This window comes from Phodopus roborovskii, unplaced genomic scaffold, assembly GCF_943737965.1.
Source record: "Phodopus roborovskii unplaced genomic scaffold, PHOROB, whole genome shotgun sequence".
Lineage (NCBI taxonomy): Eukaryota > Metazoa > Chordata > Mammalia > Rodentia > Cricetidae > Phodopus > Phodopus roborovskii.
In genome coordinates this window covers 27,569,675-27,596,727 of record NW_026125281.1, presented here as the reverse complement: position 1 = coordinate 27,596,727, position 27,053 = coordinate 27,569,675, and the positions used below count along the sequence as shown (strand labels likewise).

Genomic DNA, 27,053 nt, shown 5'->3' with positions numbered 1-27,053 from the left:
ACACACACACACACACACACACACACACACTTTAAGCAAAATAAAATGGGTAGATTTTGGGTGGCTTCTCCTGGGATCAATAATAAATCACACAAAAAGTATATTCTCAAAAAAGTTATATTTTCTTAATCTTTAGACACCAGAAAACTTTTTCATGAAAAACACCATGACTTTTTCATTGTCAAGTTATCAAATCTGATAAAAATAATCATGGACTAAGTAAAGAATCAGAACCAGTGCAGAAAAGGAATCTGTGTGGCCCCTCATGTTGTCATGAGCAGTGAATTAGCAATTCAATCACCGAATTGCTCCAAGCTGCCTCGTTATCATAGTGAAGACTTTCAGTCAAACATGTAACACTGCTGAAATGAAGAAATATTTCTAGTGTAAACTGGAGAGGACTGATAAATCAAGGATTGCATCTCCTCTAATTCGTCCTCATAATGATGATCGTTTTTCCGAGCTGCAAGAGAAAATAATGTTCATTTGTTAAGACTGGATGACAAGATTTTCAAGAGCCTACTTTATAATAGTTCTTCCTGAGATCAGGACTGTTCACTGGGGAAGCAGGGGCAAGAAGAAAAAAAGCCTCAGAGACTCCGCCCCCTAATCAGTTGTGATGAGGTAAGGACACTTGCTGTTGCTGCAGCAGCTACCTGCCCCCAATTTAGTACACCACTCAGCCCAGAGCTGAATGTGCACAAGCCTTGATACGAGCCTGCGTGGACATAACGACAGGACATGGGCCCTTTACTAGAGAGACACAGCCTAGCAAACAAACACCAGTCAATGGTGGATGTCTTTATAATATGCCTGCCCTGAGAGGGTACATCAGTTAGAGGAGCGCAGAAACTGAAGTGAGTGCCAGCAGAGGAAACAGGGTAGTCATTCAAAGTTTGTAGACAGGTGAGAACTAAGCTTTGAGAATTAAGTCAAAGGTCAAAGTAAATACAGGTCCTCTGATCTTTGTTTTTTTTTTTTTTTTTTTAAATAAAGACTGTTGGCAGATATAGACCCAACTACCATCACAAGATTAAAGCTACAGCAAAGCCTGTTCTGTCCACTGTGGCTATTCACTCCTTCCCTTAGGGGAAATACTCCTTGGAACCAACACTACATATGGGATGGTTATGTTATGTTTAAAACCCACTTGGATTTTTTTTTTTTTAATGAAGTCCTCTACAATTATACATAAATTCAAACACAAATGAACCAGCCAGAGGTTGTTAGGGTCCTAATCTGGGAAGAAGGTAGACAAAAAGCAGAGGGCAATCTGGGGCTAAGATGAAGACTGCTCATTGAGTCCTCAAGCAGTCACTCCTCACCTAAGTGATGCTCTGTCCCTTACATACTGCCTCTACTGTTTTTACCCATATTGTTCAACTAAGACATAAATACCTACACCCAAATCCTTTACTTAACCACCGTATAAAATGCATGAAAATCTGTGGTAGTAACTTTTCTCTGTTGCCTACAGACAGACAGACAACCATAAAGCCCCAGACCGTGACAGCATACAATTCAGTTCATATTGTTGTCTTCAAAAAATAACATATAATGCCCAAAGGCAACTACATCACTGTTCTTGAAAATGAAAATTGGAAGTGCTCAAGGGGAAAAAGAAAGAGCTCCACATTCTTTAAATCCCTGTGCAGGAACCCAGCCCACTGTCTGGCGGCTGACTCTGTTAAAGAACTGCCCTGGTTTCTACTGAATGCCTAATAGCTCAGTTTCAAGGCTTTAACATTATTTAACATGTTCCAGTTGGATATATAAACATTATTCAACAATTATTGAATAAAAAAAAATATACAGGAGCCCAGAGAAGGACATATACTCCCCCTCAAGAGATTACATTACCTTCAGAAACAAAGAAATCTGCTAAGTAAAACGCTGTCCTCACAGCATTTGGTGCATGGGAAATGCCTTTCAATCCCTTCCACTCATATGGTGCTTTCTCAGGATGCCACTGGACACCAAAGACTGGATATTTAAATCCTGAGTGGAGAACACATACCAGTAAGCACAAAGAATTATGTACGATGATGTCCCTGCATTGCTTCATGCCATGTACATGCCTCACAAAAGTACTACAACTCACCAAAACCAGAAAAGGTAAAAGTTATACATATCCTCTCATGCAAATAACTGTTCACATAGTCAGTGTATCTCACTGACTAGCATCCTCTTAAAACGTGAGTTGCATTTCCAGGAAATGAGAGTAAATTAAAACAGGTTAGCCTGTCTGAGCCTATCGAATGATTAGTGACTTTAGGGAAACAATTGTTAAAATACATTTTAATGGTTTAAAATAATGGTGGTTATAATGCAATTGTTTTTAGAACTTTTAGATGCTATACCTGCTCTTAGCTAAATAAAATTATTTAAACCCTCAGATTAGATTGAAAACTAGCTTGGTGTGGGGAGAAAGTCATAAGAAAGAATGGCCACTTGCATACTCACTGGTTAGAACTGAGAAATTTTCATGTGTTACTCCCTGATTTTTCCTACATGTTTGAAAGTTCACAATTTGGGGGGGGGGGGGGACGTGACTATATATGTGTCTGAAAATTAACATGTCTTCTCTTTTATTCACATATTTTATTCCTTGTTTTAATAGAAAGGAACCTCTCCCCCCTACCCCACCAATGCTTTAGAATGGAGACCATGATGGATTCCAGAAACCATGTGGAGAACACAGCCATCCTGAGACAGCACCTTCCTCTCATACCCCCAAGCTCTAGAGCAGGTGAGAGAAAGTAAACACTTCATCCCAGTCTTGTTGGAGCCTACAAAAAGCAAAGCTTGCCAGCCAGCAGCTCTAAACACAGAGCCCCTCACTTCCTTCTGCCTCCATCTCCCTCTCACACTGCTGTCTTCCCACAGCCTGGGATGACCCAGGCAAAAGTGAGGCTGGGAATAAAAATGCCGAAATGAGGATTCACCTGATAATCACATACACAGTCAGAAACAAGTAATGCTTCCTGATTGGGAAACTGATATGAAAGCCTAGTGACATTTCTTGGCAACTGTAGAAATTATAACCTACATCAGTAGTTTAGAACAAGATCATCAAGACTGAAATGAAAACACCCAAGTAGTAGAGCATCAAGGGCTCCTAACTCACAGCTACGATAAGATTATCAGGCTCTGATATTTCCACATGAGCCTGGTGTGATGACATAGTCAGAAGAACCAAGGAACCCAAATGCCTAACTTCCAACCCTATACTACTGTTTAAATGGTCATTCATTCATTCATTCATTCATTCATTCATTCATTCATTTACTTTTGTTTTCCCCAGAGCCCTAGACACAGGAAAATGAGACAAAACTCCAATTCTCAATGGGCTCTAGAAGGAAAGATGGACCTTGAACAAATACAAGCAAAAAGTATCATTCCCAAGAAACACAAAGCAAACACACAGAGCACCAAGACATGGAGAGGAGAAGGACAAAGAGGGCTGCCTCAATGATGAGGCAGCTAGCCTGAGTCTTGAGAGCTCACAGACGACATCAGGGACATGAGGGGCTTTGGATAACATGAGAAAATATGGGAGGAGAGAGGTAGGAAACACTGCTCTGTATGTAGAGGGGCAGATATGAGCTGCACAAATCTCAAAGGAACACAGTCTGCAGGGAAAGCAGCAGAGAACGTGGATTATGTGTCCACATATAGACGTGTCCTCCAATAGTGAAGAGCCATTGAATGCCTTCTAGGTAGCACAATCAAATTAGTTTCTCAGATCCCATGCCCAGATGGAAAATAACTGCATGGGCAGTTAGGAGGGGGCTGGGTAGAGAGGAGAAAGCACATACAAGATAGATCTGGGAAGCAGAGATCAGCTTTTTAGAAGTAGACAATGAGGCAGGAAGCTAATGTGGACTCAAGGTCTCTACTGCAGGATGTTTGGGAGGTGGAAAGATGACCACCCTACTTCCCCCTGAGCTGACCAACATTTCTCAGAATTTCCTGCATAGGCATTTCTATTCCCTCTGGATTTGACTGATATGCTGTGGATTTGGATGCTGGAAAGTTAATTCCTAAGTCTGGTTAATGGTTTATAGAAATGGAACCCTATAGGAATTAGAAGAGGTTAGATGGGTGAGGCCATGTAACACCAGTGACTCTCTAAGAAGGAAAACTGACCTAGTATCCCTTCCTGATTTGCCATGTGATGCTCAGGGATACTCTCTACAGCCAGCTCTATACAGGGATGCTCTATACAGCATCCTTGTCAGATGCTAACACTATGTTTCAGGACCCACTAACCTCCAGAACAGTGGAGATGAATAAACCTCTAAGTCATGGCGGCATGAACAACCTCCAAGTAATAATCACGGCCCCCAGCTTATCGTGGTTCACTCTTCTCTAGACTCTGTCCTCTCAGGTTGCTCTCTCCACCCTCACAAAATCAAAGAGCTGACCTGACACAGAAGCAAAGAGAGTGTGTTCTGTCTCTGAGTCCCTTTCCTGTCTCCAGCTCCTCCAAATACCCTATCAGCCTTTACTCCTAGGTGGTCCCGTTTAAGTTTACAGTCACTCAGTCACCACACCTCCTGAGAGACAGAATAGAAACTCTGTAAAATGGCATCTCTTGGGATAACTGTAAGTTATCCCAAGTTTCCGGATTCACCTTCACACACACTAAAACATCAAGTGTCACCAACACTTCCAATCCCCTCCTCTTTGGTGCAATAGCTACTGTAGTAATGGTCCATCCCCTTAATCTTTTCAAGTTACCATCAGGAGTTATAGAACTGCCTTCACATCGTGTTCTGAAAGATCATAGGAATGAAAACTATATCTAAGCACTTAGGGGGAAGCATGGTGTCACACACCTGTGGTCACAGAGCTCTGCAAGCTGGGACAGGGAAGAGCGCTGTAGGCTAGAGGCTAGCCTGGGACAGTGAGTTCCTAGCTAGCCTGCACCACTGTCTCAAAACACAAACAAAAATATGCATTTTGTCGTGCTTTTTTTATTAACTCAAAATTGTTTTCAAAGCCCATTCTGCATGAGGAACACAGGGATCTGCATGAAAGGGTTTCATTAAAGTAGTTTTGATGGTTTGTTTGTTGTTTTTTGTTTTTGTTTTTTTTTTTCTTTTTCTTTTCTTTTGGTTTTGGTTTTTGAGACAGTCTTACTATGTAGCCCTGCTGACCTGGTCTACCAATCTTCCTGCCTCAGCCTCCCAATCACTAAGATTATGGGTGTGTGCCACCGTGGCCAGCTTTGTTGAGGCATTGTTACATACTGGAAGAGTATGTAACAATGGTAACAGGGTAACAGGGTAACAGGGCTGGCAGGACTGGCTTCACTAAGGAAAGTCAAAGTGCTGCAGGCGCTCTCACTGAAACCCTAACTACACAAGCAAGCGCAGTACTGCACCCTGGGTGGCACTTGCAGTCCTGATGTAAGGTGGCTTCTCTCTTCCACTGGCATTCTGCTATGTAGGCAATACAGTGAGGACTTCCTTCACCCAGCTTTGTGTAGATAACACACTGAAGTCATTCTCCAAGGCACCTACTCAGGGATTTTGGTTATGTATAAGAAGCTATTATTTAAATTCTTTATTAATGAATGTATTTCTTATAAACATAGACCCTTTGGTAGTTACATGCATTAAAAATATATTTTTCTTTTTCTCCTCCCCCAATACAACTTTTTAATTCAGTGGAATTTCTCCATCTTTTCATTTATGGCTTATATTTCTTTTCTTCAAAATTCCTTCTATCAGACAAGATCACAGATATTCTCTCTCTTTTTATTTCTCTACAGCTTCTCTTTAATGTACCTCTCCATTTAGGTCTTTTATCCACCTGAATATCTCTTTTAACATTAAAAAAACAGTCTCTGGCCCTCTTCCTCCTCTGTTCCCAGTCTGTTGCTGGAATGCCTCACCTCTGGCCTCTGGCCAGATTCCCACCTCTGTGCCACTGCCTGTGAAACCCATCTAAGGTGGCTTCTAAGCGTTTCCTTTGGATCTTCCCTTCTAGGCTAGTTCATTCTCTTTGTGTGTTGTAGGACTGACCTCTTTTGAGACCTCATTTGAACTTCCTTCCTTTTTTTAATAACTGAATTTAATACTTTTCAAGTTTCCTTCATGCCTTTTCCCCTTCCAAAGTCAGGGTTTCTGTGTGTAGCCCTGACTATCTTAGAACTCAATCTATAGACAAGGCTGACCTTTGCCTCCTAAGTGCTAGGATTAAAGGCCTGTGCCTCCATAGCCAGCCATATATTTTCAAATGTTCTTTATTTCGTCAAAACTTAGGTGTTCTACTTGTCAGAGTTTTTACAGCTTGTCTGTGCAGGGCTGGCTATCTTGTTATTGGTACTCTGATTGCCTGTGTGTTAGTGATCTGGGACATGAACCATGCCCCAGAAGCATGGAACGAATGATTCTTGCCCTCTCCAAGACAAGTATTTTGATTTGTTTCTGCCATGAACATGTGTGCTACCAGAAAACACCTGTAAGTGAACATTTCAACCTGCCGTCTGTTCCCATTCCCAGCTACATAATGCAGGCAACACTAAACCAGCCTGTCACCATTAGTACTCAAGGTGCACTTAACCCATCACCCTCACCCTATGTCCTCAGCATGCTCAGGCAAGCAATTGTCTTGGAAGTCCCATGGTCAGGATTCCACATGCCTTTTGAGCTTAGCCATGGATGGCAAGTACAGCCTTCAGCCCTGCTCCATGGTGTCCTGTCCACATATGGTCTTTGTCTCTGGTCTGGACCAGAACCTACCCAGGTAACCCCACTTCTGTCCCTGAGCTCCAAAGTCCCAAGAAAAGATGCTTATAGAATTAAAATGAGAAGGGTTAGTCTCAATGTGCACATACCTTCCATGGATGAAATGTACTCTATGTTGCCAACTGTATTTGTTGTTAATATGCTGAAAAACTTGTTTAACTTTTCATTTTCTGTAAAGTTCTAAAATACAAGAAGGAAAGAGAGGGATCACTTATATAGTCATCCTACATTTACTCCTCTCAAAGGAGCTGCCGCTGTGTGATCATGTGATACCTTCACAGAGAGACTCCATTTGTGGAAATTTGCAGTCAGAGGTTCTAATGCTAGTGACACCAATAACTCAGCAGGAAAATTCTGGAACATTCTGCCCAGTAAGGCACCTAAAATAATTTAAGCACAGAGAAATGACTTAAACACATTAAAAAAATAAATAAATAAAACACACTAAGTCACTTACCTGTGGCTAAAGAGCAGCCACTATTAACACATAATTAAGATGAATAAAAATGGTGAGCAAAACATTCCCACAGGAGTGTCTGCAGTTGGGCCAAGGCATGCCTAACATGGATACAGAGATTATATGCTCCAGATGTAATTACTTTTTTAAAGATTTTAATATGAATAACTACAAAAAGGCTAGCTCTAGATCCTCAGAAACCTCTGAAAAATAATAATTTCAAAAATCTGTGTATGTTTGTGTTCCCCAAAAAGGACCTAGCATTTCCAATGCATTTTCAAAGGTATGTAGGACTTGAAAGGAAAGGGCACGGAGGGCAGACTAACCAGAATGAAAGCCACACAGGAAACGACTACTTTGTAAACCAATTAAAAACTTCAAGTTACATGGCTAGAGAGATGGCTCAGCAGTAAAGAGCACTTGCTATTCTTACAGAGGATTCAAGCTCGATTCCCAGCTTCTGTACAGCAGCTCAAAACCACTTATAACTCCAGCTCCAGGAGATCCTACTACTTCTTCTGGTATACATGCACGCACGCACGCACGCATGCACACACGCAAACACACACACACACACAGAGAGAGAGAGAGAGAGAGAGAGAGAGAGAGAGAGAGAGAGAGACTGGAGGCTAAGATTCCTAAAATAATATGAGAGAGAGAGGCTGATAAGACTCCTAAAATAATATAAGCTCCTGCCCACCAGAACTAGATTGAACCCTATTGCTGAGGATACCACACCCCTTGGATATAAAGAAACCAAGCTGGAGCTAGGGTGGAAGCTTCTTCCCTACTAGATGGCTTACACAGTGCCAGAAACTGTCCTGCTAGTTGCTGAGGGAGGAAAGGGAACAATGGTCTCACTCAGCTATGAACCCCACAAGCTATAATGCAACCTGGAAAGCAAGACATGCACCTTGGTATAATAAGCAGCTCAACTGTTAGGGAGTTAAGCAACTTCGCTCAGATGAGATTTAAGGCTCCCTTCATGGGGGAGAATATATGCCTAGGACTATAAATCCATGCATAAACAAATGACTTATAAATATATGAAAAAACAAAATCCATTAAGTCACTTACCTGAGGCCAAATAACTGCCACTACTAAGACGTAATCAAGATGAGTAAATGGCAATTAAAAAACAGGGTTCCCACAGAAGTGCCCCTGATCTAACATGGATGCTGAGGTCAAGGGTCCGCAAGGGGAGTTCATTACTGCTGTTTAGTTAAATTGACAAGGTGACAAACATCATTCTAAATATTTGTGCTTATACCCACAGGCAAATGCTAGTCTCGCCTATAGTTAGATGGTTTCTCTTTACAATGAAAGTAGACTAGTGGTTCATCAAAGTCACAAGAGTAAGTGATACTTGAATGCTCGTCCCTAAACAGGCCATTCATACCGCTCTCTTTAAAGTTCAAGGAGCATGGTGAAGAGGGCAGAAAAAGTCAGAAGACACCTTTCAAAACCCACAATCACAGAGAGACCTGGTTAAAATCAGTGAGTCACAAAACAAAAATCAAAAAGACATAAATGAGGGAGGAGGGTAGTTATGGGTAAGGGAGAAGAGGGAGATGAGAGGGTAGGGATAAACATACATTATATTCATGTATGACAAAGAATAAATTTAATTGACTAAAGAAAGGTAAAGCATAGCAACTAAGGAGAAAACAGCATTAACTTAGCCCCCCCCCAAAAAAAAAACTACTCTGCAAAGGATGAAGGAAGCAGTTGAGGAAGCACTTGTTCCTATATGGATGACCTCAGAATGGGGCTGAATACCAGAAGAACTAATCATGTGACTAGAGGACTTTGAAGTACCCCAACCTCTGGGAATGGAAGAGGCACAGGAGACTAAAATCAGGCACACAGTCCAGAATACCAACACAAGCCTAAAGTAGTCAAGGCTCTGATGCTAAGCCAGGCCTGTCATTCTGGCTAATGGCTTAAGCTGTGAACCCAAGCACCTTGAAAACTGGGCCTTTGTTATATTGCAACCCCAAAAGCCTGACCTATAATATACACTTCCCATAATGTTCATGCAATGATGAAATAATGAAAACAAGACTTTTGAATGTAGGGGACATTCTATGAATTCTATGAATAACCACAGTCTTCCCTCTCAAAATCTTTAATGATTATAGTTGATAGCACTTAATCATAATGATCCAGAATTTGTATGGAATTTTAGATTTCTAACTAAGAGTGTCCCAAACAACTAAAATTTCCTGAGTGATGGAAGTATATTTTGCTAATGAGATGATTCATTGTTAACCCTTACATGACCTCAGAATTGGGCTGATAACCAGATAGACTAATCATGTGACTAGAGGACTCACAAGCAGCACAGCCCCTGGAAATGGAGCAGGCTCAAAAGATTGAATTCAGCCAAATGAATAATGATTCAATCATGCTTTGTAAGAAAATGCCAAAAAAAATTCGGGAATTCTAGAAACCCAAGCTCATGGATGTTCCAAGATGGCAAGCAAATACAAGTACTTTCTTGAGCTCTGTGAAGTTGCAGCAGTTAGCGTGCGTGCGTGCGTGCGTGCGTGCGTGCGTGTGTGTGTGTGTGTGTGTGTGTCCTGGTCATTTGTCTTTCAGTAGCACACAAATACAGGGATCTTGTTGGGCAGCAAACCCTTTAATTGGTGAAGTCTTGCTAATTCCAAGTATTCAGTGCCAGAATAAAATGATAATACAATACATTCAAGACAAAAAGAACACGTGTAGACAAAAAGAAAATGCTGGCATAATAGCATTTGATATTAAGATCTGTACTTAAAGTATTACACAACAAACTGGAAATCATTTTGATTAATTCTCAGAAAGAATCTGCAGAGTTAGAGACTTTTACAGTGAAATGATATGAGGCAAAGAGAGACTGATGGTTTCTGAATTCTTAATTACATGATCCTGAAACCACTAGAAACACTGCATTATCAAAATGCAAACTTATCATCCTCACAAATCAGTAACAACAGACTGACTCATAGCTTTGGTCTTCCATTAAGTCAGACTAATAAGTATTTATGACTTGATATCTAGTGCTTCCTAATGCTGTTGAGAAATAATTTAAAAGAGTTGGTGTTTACCCTTACCTTCAGTGAAAGTCAAGGGCAATGTCACTGAGACCGTGTTTGTAAGCGTTAGTAAGCTCTCTCCGCTAACCAGAAAGGCGAGCTCCTCAAATCCAAGGCATGTTCCCCACACAGGAAAATAGTCTCCTTCATCATAACTCTTTGGGAAAATGAAAAAGAAAACTATGTTGATTCAAACTTTAAATATATGTATGTATGTATGTGTGTGTATTTATGTGTGAATATGTGTGTACCAAGCAACACACACACAATGCTTATTATTGCAACAAAAATTTATGCAGAATCCTCTGAGACTTATTAGTAGGCTACCACTTAACCTGTCTTCAGAAACCCTCTGAGGCAGGATGGAAAAGGGGAGCTGGGGGCACATTATGTCTTGACCCAACTGAGCGCCAGTGACAATAAATGAAGAAACTACTGACAATATTTCAGGGGAGAAACAGAGATCTAAGAAGCTATGGCATAAATGCAAGTCCAAGGTGAAGCACTGCATGGTGGCTAGGGGCTCTGCATGGTAAGCTATAGGGTCTAAGGGATGTGAGCTTGAAGTTCCCTGATGAAGCCACATCTGTCTTGAAGAGTCTAGACTGACTGATTGACTAGAAGGTCATGCCTGTGAAGCAACAGCATTCTGTAGATTGACAGCGGAATTATCTTGAGCTATCTTCAATCTGTCTTAACAGCCATTTATTACCTCTGTGCCCCACTTGGCATGTTTATTATTACTAGGTACAGTCTTTGAAATATACTGAACTTTGCTAACATCTGGTTTCCCCAAACCCTAAAGCTAAACATTTTGTAAGCTAGCACCTGAAACTCACATAACAGACCTGTCAACTCGTGTATCACCTGATGCCCTTATCAACTTGGTAAACTATTTTCTAAGCTTCCTTCTGTTCTGCACCACCTATCTTTCGCTTGTACTTGGCCTAGAGTAAAACCTGTCTAGCAAGAGCTGTGTCTGGCATCAGCAGGTGGCCGTAAAGAAGGGGAAGTTACTGGCATAGGCATGATGCCCAGTACACAACAGAAGAGGCCAGAGGGAGGCACTAGCTCTACTAAGCTACAAGGTGTGGTTCACACTTGGAATCCCCAAGTTACACGAGACAAAGCTAACAGGTGGGAACAGACTCTTGATTCCCAGACAGCAAGTATCTTTGACTGTTAAGGGGAATAAAGCTGGAGTAACTGTGAAGAAATCCATACTATACACTTTAAGACAGATGGATCCTTATGGAAACAGACAACCTATGTGGAGTGATAAGCAATAGCAGATATTTACCTCTATGGCCCTTTTGTAAAATATTCTGGCCACGTGGGAATATTCTGAATGTGCGATGCTAACGCTTCCTCCAGGAAAAAGGATTCTGAAACAAAATCAATTAAGATATATTTTCCTCCATTCGCCAACTAAATAAACATGCTTCATGCAAAGAAGCAAAGAAACTTTTCCTTATTATATAAGTAGATACTCTCTCTCACACACACACACACACACACACACATATAGAAGAAACAATTATTTTCAATATATCCTTGAAATAATCAAAGATATTCAAAAATGGTCTGGCTTCTCTGGCTAACAAAGTTAGACTAAACATTAAAGTTCTAAAAAACATTTAAATATGAGTTTGAAATATTATGCTTGAGACTTTTAATTTGTGTGTGTGTGAGAGAGAGAGAGAGACAGAGAGACAGAGACAGAGAGAGAAGTGTGAGAACAGACACACATGCTCTTTCCACATGTGGGGAAGGAGCTCAGCTTACCAGGCTTGCGTGACAAGCACATCTGTTACCAACCAGAGGCTAGTTTTCATTTCAGAACTACATCACGCTTCTTCTATGAATCAGGCTCAGTATCAGCCTGTGACAATGCTGGTTTCCCTTGTTAGGAAACCCACAGTCTAATGGGAAAAGTTTAAACACCTGACCACTAAAACAGCTGCCACAAAGCCACAGCAGAAAGCCCTGGATGGACGGCTAAGGGGATCAATTAGCAGGTCTCTGCCCATCAACTGGGCATTTTACAAGCACCTCTATCAGCATTTGATCTATGGAGCCTCACAGTTCCTTTACACAGAAAACAGGACCGATCATCACCACCAGATGGCAGTCTCCTCAGGACAGGCCCTGTGCTTAGTCTGGTAGGGATTCTCCCACCAAACAGCTTCATGGTACCTCCCAGAAAGTATTTTTTCAACTTAAACATCACTGTACATTTTTTCCCTGTTTCTAATCGAGAGCCTGTGCTGTGGAGAGAGTGTCCGTCTCTGGGAGGAAGTCAGGGTCTTAACTCCTTAAGTTAAATGCAATAAAGAGTAGTTTTCATCTGATTTCAAATCCTGTTCTGTGGGCTAACTACACACATGTTTTATGGTGAAGCAGAGAAGAAACTTTTTTTTTCCTAAATACTATTCAAATTACCTCAGAAAGATAACCTCCGACCTAGAACTTAGAAATTTGAAAACGTCCAAGCATGTAAACAAAGATTAAGTGAAAAAGTAATGGGTCTGTTGTGTAACAACCACGTGATTCCTAACTGCTTCGGTCTCAGGACCAGGACTAAGCTTAGAGTCTTACACAGACCAGGCCAGTGCTCTACCACTGAGCTACACTCTCCCTTTTCCTTTCTCAGACAGACTGGTGAGCTCCCTGCTTACAGGGCTGGCTGCAGCTCTAGCCCTCATCCTGCCTGTCATGCTTTACTGGAGCAGTTGGTACATTATCAGAGAACTTCTAGATAGCTCTGTAGAAACACACGGCATTCACATGGGCACATTAACACAACACATTAAGACCTGATACAATATCAAGCCAACTTACCCATTAATAGATTTGAAAATGTGTGCATAGTTCTTACGTGAAAGATCAAGCCTGAAAATAATAAAAAACAGTTTTACAAATCAAATCATTTCTGAAGCCTAAGGAAAAAGTCACCTCCTTAGTTTCTAAACATTAAATGAGTTTGGGGTACTACAAACTGAACCCAAGGCCTTGCACACACAGGGCAAGTACTACACTTTAACCTAAATATCAGACAATATTACATCTTACATTAGAGATATTCTTGTCAAACTATGAAAATCCCAAAATTATACCATTTAGCTAGTCATAAAAGTAAATCTGGTTTTCTGGGATTTAATGAAATTCAATATTTTAAAGTAGATGCTAGCATATCAAACACTGAACACCAGTAATATCTGTTAGCCAAGAAATCTAAAAATATTCAACCATGTAAATTATGTAAAGACAAAATGGTTAAAGTTTTATGGGGCTGGAAATGGCTCAGCAGTTCAAAGTTCTTCCTGCTCTTCCAGGGGGTTCAAGTCCAGTTGTCACAGGCTACCATGTATGTCCAGCTCCAGATCTTACACTCTCTTTGACTTCTGTGTGTACCTTCCTTGATACATGCCCACATACATATTCTCTCTCTCTCTCTCTCTCTCTCTCTCTCTCTCTCTCTCTCTCTCTCTCTCTCTCTCAAAAAAAAAAGCTTTATTATCGCACATCTTAAGGCAGCTTGGGGAAATGGAAACAATATGAATAAGCACCAAATCCCAACGTCTTAACCCCTCCAACCAGCTGCAAAGGATTGAGTACTGTACTTGAAATCAAGAACAATCCAGATCTAATGGCATACTACTTTCAGAACTCTGGGACTGGATCATTTATTTTGAAGCATCCTTGGTCAAACATCCTTGCAAGATTTTCTAGCAATCACCATGCCACTGATGATTTTATTTCTTTTCCCAGAGAAAATCCAAAGAAACTAACCCATATAAACCTTTAATTAAATCATAGTGAGATCTCTGAAGAATGTGTGTGTGGAATAATTACAATAACTTCTACACTGAGCAGCTTTCTATTTCTAGAAGGCTCCATAAACAACCATGGAAGTTTACAATCCTTAGTAGAACATACTCCATTCTTCCCCAAAGAAAAAAAATATAGGTGAATTTAGAACATGGCTCCTGCTGTTTCTAAGAGCTGTATTTCCCAGCTTGTGCCTATGCTCTCTGCCAGTGAATGTTTTTCTGGCTCTCCTCTAAGTAACACAGTAAGCTCTGACATCCACATGGGTTATTTATAGTCATAGTGAAGTTCTTTTGGGTTCACAGCTACAATGCAGGCAGTGAGACGACTACAGAGTGGTTAACCCGACAGGAGACTCTGCCTTGGAGTGATGAGGAGGTGAACTGTGAGTCCGTGTGTTTTCATTACCCCGCCAACCCAAACTCTTCAGAAATGCCTGGGACTGTCAGCACTACCACCAGCTGCGCAGAACCAGCTGAATATACCATTTGTGACTGTATGCTACCTCTCACCATTAGTAGGCCACATAATTGTTGAGAGTGATGTGAACATTTCTGTCTCAAGAAAATACCAGGGAAAATAAGGCATGATTTGAACAAAGAGGTCATTTATTTATTGTCAGATGTCTCTAAACACAAAAACTTTCAAGGTTGCCCACTGGCACTACACAGCTAACACCCTATGCTGAAGACACCATACACTTTCATATAACAGAGAAATCAAGCTAGAATTAATCGGAACACGTATTCCCTGCTGGTTAGCTTTCATAGTGCCAGAAGGTAGTATGGAGGAAGCTAGAGAAGAAAAATCATACCCAGCTGAGAATCTTATACACTACAAACCAGCCTACCAAGCAGTATGTGTCCATTGGTGCAATCATGTTTTCAGATAACCAACTGCTTTCTAATTAAATATGAGGCTGTTCTAAAGGAAGTTCATACTCACTTATGGATGTGATCAAAGGCTGGTAAGATCACAGGCCCTAAGGGTAAACCTGCTTCTTCTGTTTTACTAAATGGACATGTGGCCAAACTGTCCCATAAATATTTATGTTCACACCTATAGACCAGCACTGCCCTCTGCCTTTGTCAGAGAAGCTTCATTTTCACAACAAGTCGTGACTAATGCAGACACTCATGACTATCCAAGGTAATGACAATAAGTGACAGTTGAATGCCCGGCTCCAGGCAGGACATCGGTATCACTCCAAAGCTCAAGGAACACTGCAGGAAAAGAGGCTTAAAGGACCTAAAAACAGGACAGCAGTGAGGACTGCAAAATCCTGTCTCCTGACATGAACTCACAGCAGCTGCATCGCCTGCACAAGATTGGACTAATGGGCTTTTAGTCAAGTATGGGGAAAGGACTCCTAGGGTCCCAACAGTCACAGCTGCCTCGGCTCCAGGGAGAGCACCACATAGCATCTACTGGTTAAACCCAGAGGGTTACAAAACAAAAACAAAACAGCCATGAAGATGGGAGAGGGATTCGATGGGAAGAGAGGGTGATGGGAAGGGGAGGAAGGACACAGGAAGGGGTAAAGCTGCTTAAGACATCATACACTGCTGACACAGAAACCAGCTGAACTGAGCAGGAAATTCCCCCACTGGCTAGCTTTCTGAGTCTGGGAGAGCAAAGACACCAACGTTCTTACCTAGCACAAACTCTACGTGATGACAAGCAACATGTGTCCATTGCTGCAACAACAGCACACTGTCTGTAAGAATCTCCAACCATTCCCTTGACTGAATTTGAAGCGTGTCCTGCAAGAGGGATTTCATGCCTGGTACTGGAGGCACAGTAAAAACCCACAGCTGAACTCATGACAGCTATGGTTACCTGCACAAAACTTGCCCAAGATCAAGCCAGTTAAAAGTTCCAGCAGATCCAGGAGAGGGGCTACCTACCATGCCCCCACACCTAGCTCAGGAGTTCTGGCAGTTGACAGATGCCGGAAGAGCAGAGTCATTTTTCTTTTGAGATTTAGCCATTGGCAGGTTGCCTATGCCCCCGTGAATATGAATGAGCAGCTAATTGGACTTACTGGCTGAAAATGATGTATTTTTTTAATGGATCTGAAGTTGAAAGGGACATGTTTGCTGTAGGGTGGGACTCTGACAGGGAGTTGGAAGGAGAAGGGGTGGGTATGATCAAGATACATTATATACATGAATGAAGTTTTTCAAAGAATACATTTTAAAATACTATTTTTAAAATGGCAGAAATGTGTGTAATCATAACGAATTAAAGATAAAACAAAACTCTCAGCGGTTCATGAGGAATAGCTTACTGTCTCCACAACTAAAACAAGCCCAATGCTGACGGCACAAGGTTAGCTTCAGTAGCATGAAAAGCAATGGAGTCACCACGGCCAGAAGGTAGCACCTCTCCTGCTGAAAATAAGACCTAGGTAACTATTTTCAAAAGCCAAAGCTTCAGTCTTGTTATTTGTAAATGTTGAAAACCATTTCAAATGCTTTGTGAACTAATTGAGCTTAATCTTAAAGCAGATGCTGCCAGCTTGGGCTGCTGCAGCCCACCTTTCAGGACCCCGTGTGTGTCCTTTAATAGTCCGGCAGTAGGACACGACACCTTGAAAGCACCAGGTCCTGAGAAAGAAGGGAACCAGGAAAGGTAGGCTGACACTAAGGTCAAGCGTCACCTAGAGCACCGATTCTGGCCGAGTCTCTACTCACCTTCTCTCCTCTGAACCAGAAACTAGCCCCAGCAACCAACCGAACAGTAATGTTGCCAGTCTAGTCATTTTACACGTAGAATTTCCATCCCTCAGAGTACACAGTTACTACAGGATCATCACATGATTCCAATTTCAAGCCTCAAAATGAACTCTGATGCCAAAGCTGTACCTACATGCTGCCAATCAGGTTTTCATTATCTAATCATAAATGCTAACATTCCGCAAGTCATCGGGTATCAAAACATCCCAGGTTTCCAAACTCCCATCGTAGCCACCTACTTCTTTCTCTGCGCCCTTGTATGTAATGAGTCACCATTTTACTGATCTCTAAGGACAAGACCCATCAACTCACAGCCACTGCTCAGTGGCACTTCCTCTTTCATGTCACACCCAGCATTCCCCCGCAGCCTGTGACCTGAGCTGCCCAAGGTAAGGCTCTGCAATGTCTCTGTCTCTCCTACATTCACACTAATCTCCTAACTAGCAATTTAAAACATCCATAATCCAAACTTTGGGACACTGTGCTGGAGACTCCTGGGGGCCCCTTCCTCAGCTCTAAAACTTGAGAATATGTTCGAACAGGAGACTGGATTCAGTACTAACAAAACACTAACCTTAAAAGTACAGACAGTTAATCAAATGTGAAAGGTGGAAAGAGACAGTCCTTATGAATCTCAACATAAAGACTGCTTTTTCATAAAACTCATAAGTTCTTAACCTGTAGATCGTGACCCCTTTGGCGAACCTCTATTTCCAAAAATACTTATAGTATGATTCTTAACAGTAGCAAAATTACAGTTATGAAGTAGCAATAAAAATATTATGGTTGAGGTCACCCAACATAAGGAACTGTATTAAAGGATCATAGCATTAGGAAGGTTGAGAACCACCATATTTGCATTTTGACTACTAATAATATTATATAGATTATAACTATTGTAATTTTTTGCAAAATAGGTTGTAGTGGTTGTGTTTTGTGCATAAAATTTCAAAAGATAAGATGAGAATTCTGAGAGATTCTCTGCACTAATTTTAGCTGACAATATGTACATACAAGATTTTTATCTGTTAACTCTTTCCAAGTGAAAATATTCAATGAAATAAATCCCTTCAAAATGAAAATATAAGATTAATCACATTATTTTTACTGAGTCACATTATCATAAAATAAATGGTTATACAGGTTTATTATTATTCTTTTTTTTTTCTTCCTGAGACAGGGCCCTGGAAACTAGCTCTTGTTGACCAGGCTGGTCTCGAACTCACAGAGATCTGCCTGCCTCTGCCTCCCAAGTGCTGGGATTAAAAGCGGGTGCCACCACTACAAGGCCTATTATTCTTTCTTTGAGAGAGAGAGAGTGTGTGTGTGTGAGTATGTGAATGTCCAATATACGTGTGTTAGATCATACAGACCTAAAGTTACAAATGTTTATGAGCTGCCCTACATGGGTACAGGGAGGCAAACTTAGATCTGCGGGAAGAACACCAAGCTTACTTAACCACTGTGGTGTATCTTCAACCCAAAACTTAACACCTTTAAAACTAAGATGCCTATCATTTACACTACAGCAACACTAATACAGCCATCACTGTAGAAAAGTAGAAAGTATATTTATACTCATCTTCTAAAAATGTCCTTCATTCCCTAAGTGTTTCCTTCCGCCAGTACTAGACAGACACTGGCTAAACTGGAGATTCTATGATGATTTTTATGATGTCTGTGAGGAGTGTCTTTTCTGGGCAGAAGAAAGCTATCATGTCTTTCTCAACACAAACAGACATATAGCACACTTTCAGTCTTAAGTCAATGCACACAGAATACTTTCAGGTACATTACAGATACACAGAACTTCCTAAGTGGGAGACTGTAGGCAATAGGTGTGTGGCTGAAATCAGAGGGAACAGGGTTGCATTTAATGATGTAATCATAAGAAAGAAGGCATTAATTTTAGAGATAAAAGATCAGTCAACACATCTATGGGAAGACTACAGAAACATACCTTATAGGTACAACTCTTGCACCTGCAGACTCTATATACTTCACATAGGATGCAGCAATGTAGTATTTCCCCAACTTTTTCATTTCTTTTGTATGGCATTTTTGCATTAATATTCCTAAATTAAAAAAAATGTATTAATTTCATTTATTTTTTACTCAAAGCTGATCGTGGCAGAGCTTACATGTCACTGCCTTGGTTTCTCAGTTCACAGACCTGCATCCCCTGCAAGTCTACCATATCATTGGGAAAGCAATAGGGGATGAAGGTCTGAATTTCTTACCACACCGGGAGTGTTTCAGAAGCCGCCAAAGGAAGTTTCTAACAGCTCCAACTTTCCTCCCACAACCTTAGACTATCCATACACAACACACTAAATCTGTAAGGTGTCAACCTCTTCCCCCCAAAAAAAAACAAAGTTGTACCCTTGTCAGCAAAGCCACTGTAGAAATAACTTTTCTCTCCATCTCTCTAATGCCATCATAATCTAAGTAACCAGCATTCAACAGACCCATCCCAGACTACTAAAAAGTCTTTATTCTTTCATAAGGAACCCTCAAACTTAAGCTTTTCCACAGAAATAAAGTTGACCACATAACCGTTCTCTCATCCATTCAGTATTGTTTAATCATACTGCATTCCAGACACTGAACTAGGTGCTAAGGACTCAGGAATAAAATTAAATAAACAAATAAATAAGGAAAGAAAGAGAAAGAAAAAGAAAAAGCTCCAGCCTCCAGCCTGCAGGTTTTATTGGTAGTGGGTGGGAGAGGAGAGAGGTAAGATAAATACAGAGAGTTATTTTTAGATCTAATTGCAGGGCTAGTGCTTGTATTATGAAAGAAGTCAAAGAAACAGGTGTCCCATTTACAATGCCTCTTAAACAGGGTGGCAGGTCCTCCCTGGGAAGGTAGAACAAGACTTCAGACAGGTAGAGCAGACAGGGAAGGTGCAATGTGAGACTTAATCCAAGCAGCAGTGAGGAGGCGCAATGAGCCACACACCCACATCCGGAAGGAGCAATTCCAGGCAGAACAGCGCCACACCAAGGTCATGAGCCAGCAGGCCACTCTGCAAGAAGTCCATCAAACTGGAAACGTGAGAGAAAGCAAGAAGGCAACAGTGAATGGGACAGAGAAACACAGGCCAGTGGGGGCTACCATCTTCATCACATACCTCAGAGGCTACTGGACTTCATGTTCTGTCTCTCTCATCTCTCTGATTTCCTTCTACCAAGGAAACCCAAGTCTAGCACAGTACTGACATCCAACATACATCAAAGCATGACAGCATATGCTTAATGTGTATAACATCTTGGGTCCATCCCTGGCCTCCAAAAAAGTAAACAACAACACAATATCATATCTGCTCATTGACTGTCATGCCTCTGTAAGTCAACATGTCATTCTACCTGTCTCAGTGGAACATAACACCCACTGTGCTTAAATAAGCACACTGTATCCTCAGCTTCTTACAATAGTTGACACAAATCACTACTGAATATCAAATGTCAAAATGTATCTAGTAAGAATGTTCCTCCCCACCCTCCACCCCATTAGATAGGACAGTCTTCACAATGGAAAAGGAAATTAGGCTAAGAAGGGTACAGAGTGGCATGGGTTACAGAGCGGAACTAAGGCAGAGAGGAGGTTGGACAAGCACAGCATGCAGAATAGTGTGAACATAAATGCCTGCAACAGTAAATTAACTCTGCCATCACACCGCAGCCCATTCCATTTTCCCTTTCCCAGGCAGAGTCGATTGCATGTCCTGTCCCTCAACAGTGTCCCAAGTGCCATATGCACTTCAGGCTATGTCACTTCTGTGGCTTCCTTGTCCTTGAATCTTTTGTGCTTCCTAAAGCAATAGCTCAGTCAACTATATTATCTTAATTGATTAGGTAGAGGGGGCTTCAAGATGGCTTAGCAGAAGGTACAGGAACTTGCTGCTGAGTCTAAGAACCTGAGTTCCATCCCCAGGGCCCACAGGGACAAAGAAGAGAACTGGCTCCTAAATTTGCCTTTTGACCTCTGTAGGTACAAGTGACAAACAATTACATACCTAATGACTATAAACATAAAAAAAAAATAACTTCATACACAAAATGACTAGAAATATAAAAGAAAAGATGCAACTGACCAGGCAGACCAAAAGCATACTTATTTTGCCATTTTCAACAGAGTGTTGTCTCAAATCTAAGAAACAAAAATGAATCTTTTGTCATCTTTTTCTTTTCCCAAAATCCACAAGTGAAATTCATATGTTACACGATTCAACATGAAGACTCTAACCATCACTGCAAAAAAGCTACAAAAGAAGGGTTCCAAATATTAGTAAGCAACCATTGAAAACTGGGTCACTCCTAAATACACAAAACAATTTTCTAGTTTCCTACATATGTCTACTCACAAACTTCTTTTGTCAAATTTTAACTACAGGCTGATTTCTCCTTGGCAGCTTTTCAAATGTCTGACAGGAATACAAACCAATGTTGCCATGTTTGAAACAGAAATATGCTGGAAACTATTACACACTTTATTTTAAATAGAATTGACATTCAGATCCCCAGAGCCACTGCTGTCACTTGATTGGCAAAGGTCAAGACACATTTTAATTCCTTACCTATTACATTTTTATATTTAATGTATTGTATCTTCGTATATATCCACAACCAAAGAAATCTGAGTAAGTTTAACCATGTGCAGAATTTCTGGGACAAGAAAGGCAGGGAAAATGGTGTGGACACGGGGCAGGAAAAGTACCTCTCACACCAGAATCTGGATGACCCTCCCACCAGCTAACATTTAATAGTAAATTAACATCTGTAACGGCCTTTCTCTCTTCTCTGCAGTAAAACTTTTAGGAGTTTCATTCCGAACTTCACTTGCAGTAAGACACTTCCTAACCCCTTGCTCAACCCCAGTAGTTCCGGGTTTTATCCTATTGGGAGCATCTCCGTATCCTACTTATAATCTTAATTATCATCGTGGGAAAGAGATCAGGAATTGAAGGAAGTGGGGTCCTGTGAAAACCTCTTCAGCAATGACCACTAGGTCATTGGAAGCGGAGTCTTCTCTGAAAAAAAAAACACACCATGCTCTCATGTGCGCTTCCTTCTTAAAATAAATCCCAGCTCCGCTTCACAACTCGCTCTCCCTGAAATCCTTTTCCGCATGGAAGCCTCAGACCCTGCGTTTGCCTGAGCTGTGCTTCTTAAGGACGGGTTACGGGACCGCCTCTGGCGGCTTCGGGCGCCCAGAAGAGACCCTTGGAGGAGAAAGAAGCGTGCCGCGGGCGTCGTGGGTCCGCACGCCTCCGAAGCCCTGCGAGCATCGCGGGCTTGCCGCTCCTCGACGCCTGTCCCCACCCGGGGCGCGCCCCCAGCCGTGCTCCCGGGCCTCCTCACCGATGATGGGCTTCTTGGAGCCGCTCTGATAAGGTCTGGACAGCCCTGGGCTCGCGGGCCCGCACAGCAGCAAACCCAGCACGCACAGCAGGCGGCCCAGGCTCGCCATCGCCCCCGGGCCCGCGCCTCCGGCCACCTTTCAAAGGCTCTGCGGGGCGGGGCGCGGCGCGGCGCGCGCACGGGGGACGGGCGGGGCCGAGCGGGGGCGCGGCCCCGCGGCCTGGGCGGGGCCGCTAGGGCCTATGGGAAATGTAGTCCGGGCGCGCGCGTGCGGCGGCCGCGGGGCGGGGGCGGGCGGCTCAGGGAGCGTGCTCGGCGCCGTCCCATCGCCCTGCGCGCTACCCGCGACCCGCGGCCCCGCGGGAGGCACGCGCCCGGCGGCCGCCGCTGGGAGCGGGGAGACGCGGCGGGTGGATCCCCGCTGGCCTCCGCGTGCCGTGAGGTCTCCCTCTGAACTATTATGTCTCCGGGGGGGTGGGGGGGAGGTCACCCGCACCGAACCGACGCGGCCAGCCCAGGACCTGTGGGCGAGCGCCGGTCCCGCCTGGGTGGCCCTGTGTGGTAACCAAGTAGCGAGCGGAGGCCCGTGGCGTTCTAGAAGTCTCCAAAGAACGCTGCTGCGTAAACGCGTGGGTCCCTGACTCAGACATGCGGGCAGCATTCGATGCTAGCACAGCGGGTGGCTTCGGGGAGGCGTTCCACCAGGGTGCTCTGTCTGTTGGGACTGAAGAGCACGGAGGGCACTTTGACGCGCCTGTCCCCTTGCCTTAGAACTGGGTCAAGTGAAGGACTGACTACAGGCACCTAGCCCAAAAGGGCAAGAGCGGGCCACACACTGAAAGGAAGGATGCCTGTTCCTTGGTTAGCCTCGCTGTTAGCACCAGTCCCAGAAAAAGCACCCGTTATTATCTTAGCAAATGATGACAAAGGCTAAGCAGTTAGAGGCTCAGGTTGGCCAGTGTATTTTGAAGGTGCAGGAAGAATACTTACATTCATACATACATACACATTCATAGCCTGCAGCACAGAGAAGTTCCTACTTGTCAGGGCTCAGTTAAACTCCAGATTGAAATAGAAAACCTAATGAAGATGAAAAGGCATATGAATGGTGTCTTTTGTGTAAATGGTTTACAATTGAGGGGGGGCAGGGAAGGCAGAATCTGGCATGTATCAAAAAGAAATGAGCCCGGTGGTGGTGACATACGCCTTTAATCCCAGCACTTGGGTGGAAGAGGTGTGTGTTCGAGACCAGCCTGGTCTACAAAACCTAGTTCCAGGACAGGCCCCAAAGCTACACAGGGAAACCTTGTCTGGGGGGGGGGGGGGAGAAAGAAAGAAAGAAAGAAAGAAAGAAAGAAAGAAAGAGAGAAAGGAAAAAGAAATATAATACATTGCTTAACAAAGAAGTTACTGTAAAAGGGTGTGGTGAAAGATACTGAGAAATGCCAAGCAGGTTTGAGCCTAATTAAGTTGATAAAAATCTATTGTAAGTATGCATGTATGCTGATGGAGAAATTGACTATCTACATACAAAGGGGGAAAAATTGCCTGCCATGACTCACAAAAATCAACTCCAGATGGAAAAGTTGTAAGTGGGAAAGGTAAAATACTAGACTTTGGTAGGTAAATATGGGTGTATATGTGTGTTCATAACTTTGATGTTCAGATGTGTTCATAAAGCCACTTAAAATTGGAGTATCACTGAAAAATGAATGGATTGGTCCATGTTAAAGTTTTATATTTCTGGTAGATTGTCAATTATTGTAACTTATTTTTAACTTATTTTAGGAAGCGATTCTGTAATCTACCACTTCTCAGATGAAGTATGTGCCTATAATGTAGCCTCGATATACTTTGGCACCCCACCCACACACACACATATATTTGAAGCTTTGTCCTCATTGAGGCCATGCTGAGATGGAAAATTTAAAAGGTGGGGCCTAATGGAAGGTAAATAGGTCAGACTCCACCCTCATGAATAGGCTGATGCTATCTATCTCAGAGGTGTGGATCTGGTCTGGGAGGAGTGGATAGTTCCCTTGAAGGGGGTTTATTGTATATGGAACAAGACTAGCACCTTTGAGTCTCTTGCTTCCTCTTTTCTACAGTGAAAACTCTGCCGCTTCCTTATGTGTTCTGCCAACTTTGATGGCTCTCACCAGAAACCAACAAATGCTGGTTCCTGTTAGAAAGAACTACCCTTTAAGATTCTGCTCATAATAAGGAGCCAGATCTCACAGCCTGAAAAAGTCAGACCATGCACCCTGTAGCTCTCTCACTGGGACAGGGAGTCAACAAGTTGCCACTAATCTGTGTTCCTAACTACTACCTGTGTGCACTTTGTCGCATATGCAATCCCAGATTAATCAAGTGATGTAAAACGTTTTACCAGTCATCAAAAACTTATTTAAAAAAAAAAAAGCTAGATGTGGTGGTACACACCTTTCATCTCTGTGAACTCAAGGCCAACTGAGGTCACACAATGAAATGTGGACATGGATGGACATGCTGCATGTGCATGTATGTTGTAAGTATGGAAGCCGTATGTTTTCCTTTGTTCAGTGGGTTTCCCTGAAAGCTCCTCGGGCCTCCTCTGCCATCATGCCTTGATAGCTAGCTCTCTCTCCCTCTCTCTCTCTCTCCTGTGACTTTAAGCTATCTCTCTTACTGAAGCATCTGTCTAGAATTTAAAGGGAGTCCTCTCACTTCATGGCCTGTTACTCTGTCATTTGGCGATGTGCCTCCCAAGGACCAAGATTAAAAGCGTGTACCACCACTTCTGGTTCCATGGTGATTTTAAGTCCCATCAAGTTGTCAAAGAAGATTAACCATCATACGATAAATTAAAAAGCTTCGGAGAGACATGAGAAACTGTTAATCAAATGAAGAACCAGCCTACCGAGTAGGATAAAATCTTTAGCTATACAGATGTCAAAGGACTAATACCTAGAATATATTATATATAAATATATATAACAAGAATATATATATACATATATATGTGTATATATATGTGTGTGTGTGTGTGTATATATATATATATATATATATATATATATATAACAGTAAAAATCAAACTCATCAACAACTTGGTTAATAAAATAGTCCTCAAAAGATGAAACACAAATAGCTACAAAATACATGAAAAAATATTCAACCTACTAGCTATCAGAGAAATATGAATTAAAACCACATTGATATGGCATCGCAAGTCAGCCAGAATGACAGTCCACAAAATAACAAATGTTAAGTGAGATATGGGCAGAAAGGAACTCAGACCCTGTGGACTGTAGTGTCGATCCGTATGGAAGTGTTTCAAAACAACAAAATAGAAGCTATTAGAAAAGCTCAGTGGGTATATATATTATATGTGACTATTACCAAGTGCGATGACCTGAGTGTAATTCCCAGGACCCACACCATGAAAGGAGACAACCAACTCCAGTTACATTTGACCACACATGCACTGTCCCGTGGACATGTACTCCACACAGACAGAATAAATAAAAGGTAACAAACAACAGTTTAAAACTAGCTTAAAAATAGATCCACCATAAATCTAGCTATAGCACTCCTGGGTATTTACCCCAGAGACTCCAAGTCAACATATCACAGAGATTATTGCACATTGATGTTTATTGCAGCATTGTTCACAATAGGTACATTGTGTAACCAACCTGGAGATAGAACAACAAAAGAATAGATAAGTTGGTATATATACACAATGAAATTGTTTCAGCCATTAAAAAAAAAAAAAAAAAAGTTGCGTCATTTGCAGGAAAATGGATGAAACCAGAGATAATCATACTGAGTTGAGCCAATCACAAAAACAAATATTTTCTCTCAGCTATGGTTTCTGAAAGGATGAAAATACAGCCCAACTCTCCAATGACCACTAAAAGTTAGAAGTTTAAAAATATACACCAGCATGTATTTAAAAATCACCCTAGCTACATGCAAAGCTCAGAAAAAAAGGAAACACATGAAATAGCTCAGTCACAATGACCAGTTTCTGGGAATTGTTATTATTCATAACCACCTAGTTACTGGGGAATGTTGTTATTCTCAACGGCAGTCTGGTTTCTGGGAATTGTTATGGGTCATCTTGTTCAAAAAGACATAACTACCCAAGTTTTGAACTGTCCCAAGGCCTTGCTTTCTGGCTGAATAAGGCTAACAGGAGATGACATATCTAACTTTAGTAAACTGCTTTCAGAACCCCCCCCCAATCCTAACTGCCAATTATCACCCCAGCCAGGAGCCCACACCAATACAGCTATAGAAAAATAAAAATTAGTTTAAATTGATGGGTCCACACCACGTGGGATCTTGACACTTTGGGATGATTGGTTTGGTGTGTGGACTTTGTTATAAACCTTATAAAAACTGTCTCAATTCTGCCCTCGAGGTCCTCAGTCCTCTACCCCTGCATGGCATATGACTGTGGACCCCAGTGCACTTGGAATAAACAAGTCCTCTTACATTTTGCATCAAGACCACTTCTCCTGAGTGATTTCGGGTGCTGCCTTTCTTGAGTTAGAGCGTGAAGGTCCACGCTCTGTGGGTCTTTCATTTGGTGCATTAGCTGGGAAACCGTGACCACCCCTTATACCCGAGAACCAACTTGGAGGTAAGGGGATCCCCCTGGGGTGTGTGTGTGTGTGTGTGTGTGTGTGTGTGTGTGTGTGTGTCAGCCAGCATCTCTGTTCTGAGTATTTGTTTTCTGATCTCGAGTTTTCGGTTTCGGTTTTCAGGTGTCCTCTCGGGCTGTAAGGACCAGAGGACTGTGATCAGCAGATGTGCTAGGGGGATCACAGGCTGCTGCC

At 42.2% G+C, this 27,053-nt stretch overlaps 1 protein-coding gene across 1 annotated transcript; it reads right to left on the bottom strand.

The window, feature by feature from the left end:
* Ggh (gamma-glutamyl hydrolase) lies at nucleotides 1–22,386 on the bottom strand. The gene is made up of 9 exons (XM_051198435.1): nucleotides 22,228–22,386; nucleotides 18,825–18,939; nucleotides 13,137–13,187; nucleotides 11,596–11,680; nucleotides 10,314–10,452; nucleotides 7,032–7,138; nucleotides 6,848–6,938; nucleotides 1,861–1,998; nucleotides 1–463 (listed from the first exon to the last, which is right to left on the bottom strand). Exons 1-9 carry the CDS (start codon nucleotides 22,334–22,336, stop codon nucleotides 342–344), a joined length of 957 nt encoding a protein of 318 aa, XP_051054392.1. The 5' UTR covers nucleotides 22,337–22,386; the 3' UTR covers nucleotides 1–341.
* Nucleotides 22,387–27,053: the final 4,667 nt, after the last annotated feature.

What these genes read in the sequence shown, in the direction of transcription:
- Ggh (XM_051198435.1), bottom strand. Translation starts at nt 22,336, where the DNA reads ATGGCGAGCCTGGGCCGCCTGCTGTGCGTGCTGGGTTTGCTGCTGTGC. An exon ending in AATGGAGTCTCTCTGTGAAG is followed by an intron (nt 6,939 to 7,031) that starts GTATCACATGAT and finishes CTTGTATTTTAG; the next exon opens with AACTTTACAGAAAATGAAAA. An exon ending in GTACATTTCATCCATGGAAG is followed by an intron (nt 1,999 to 6,847) that starts GTATGTGCACAT and finishes TTCTCCACTCAG; the next exon opens with GATTTAAATATCCAGTCTTT.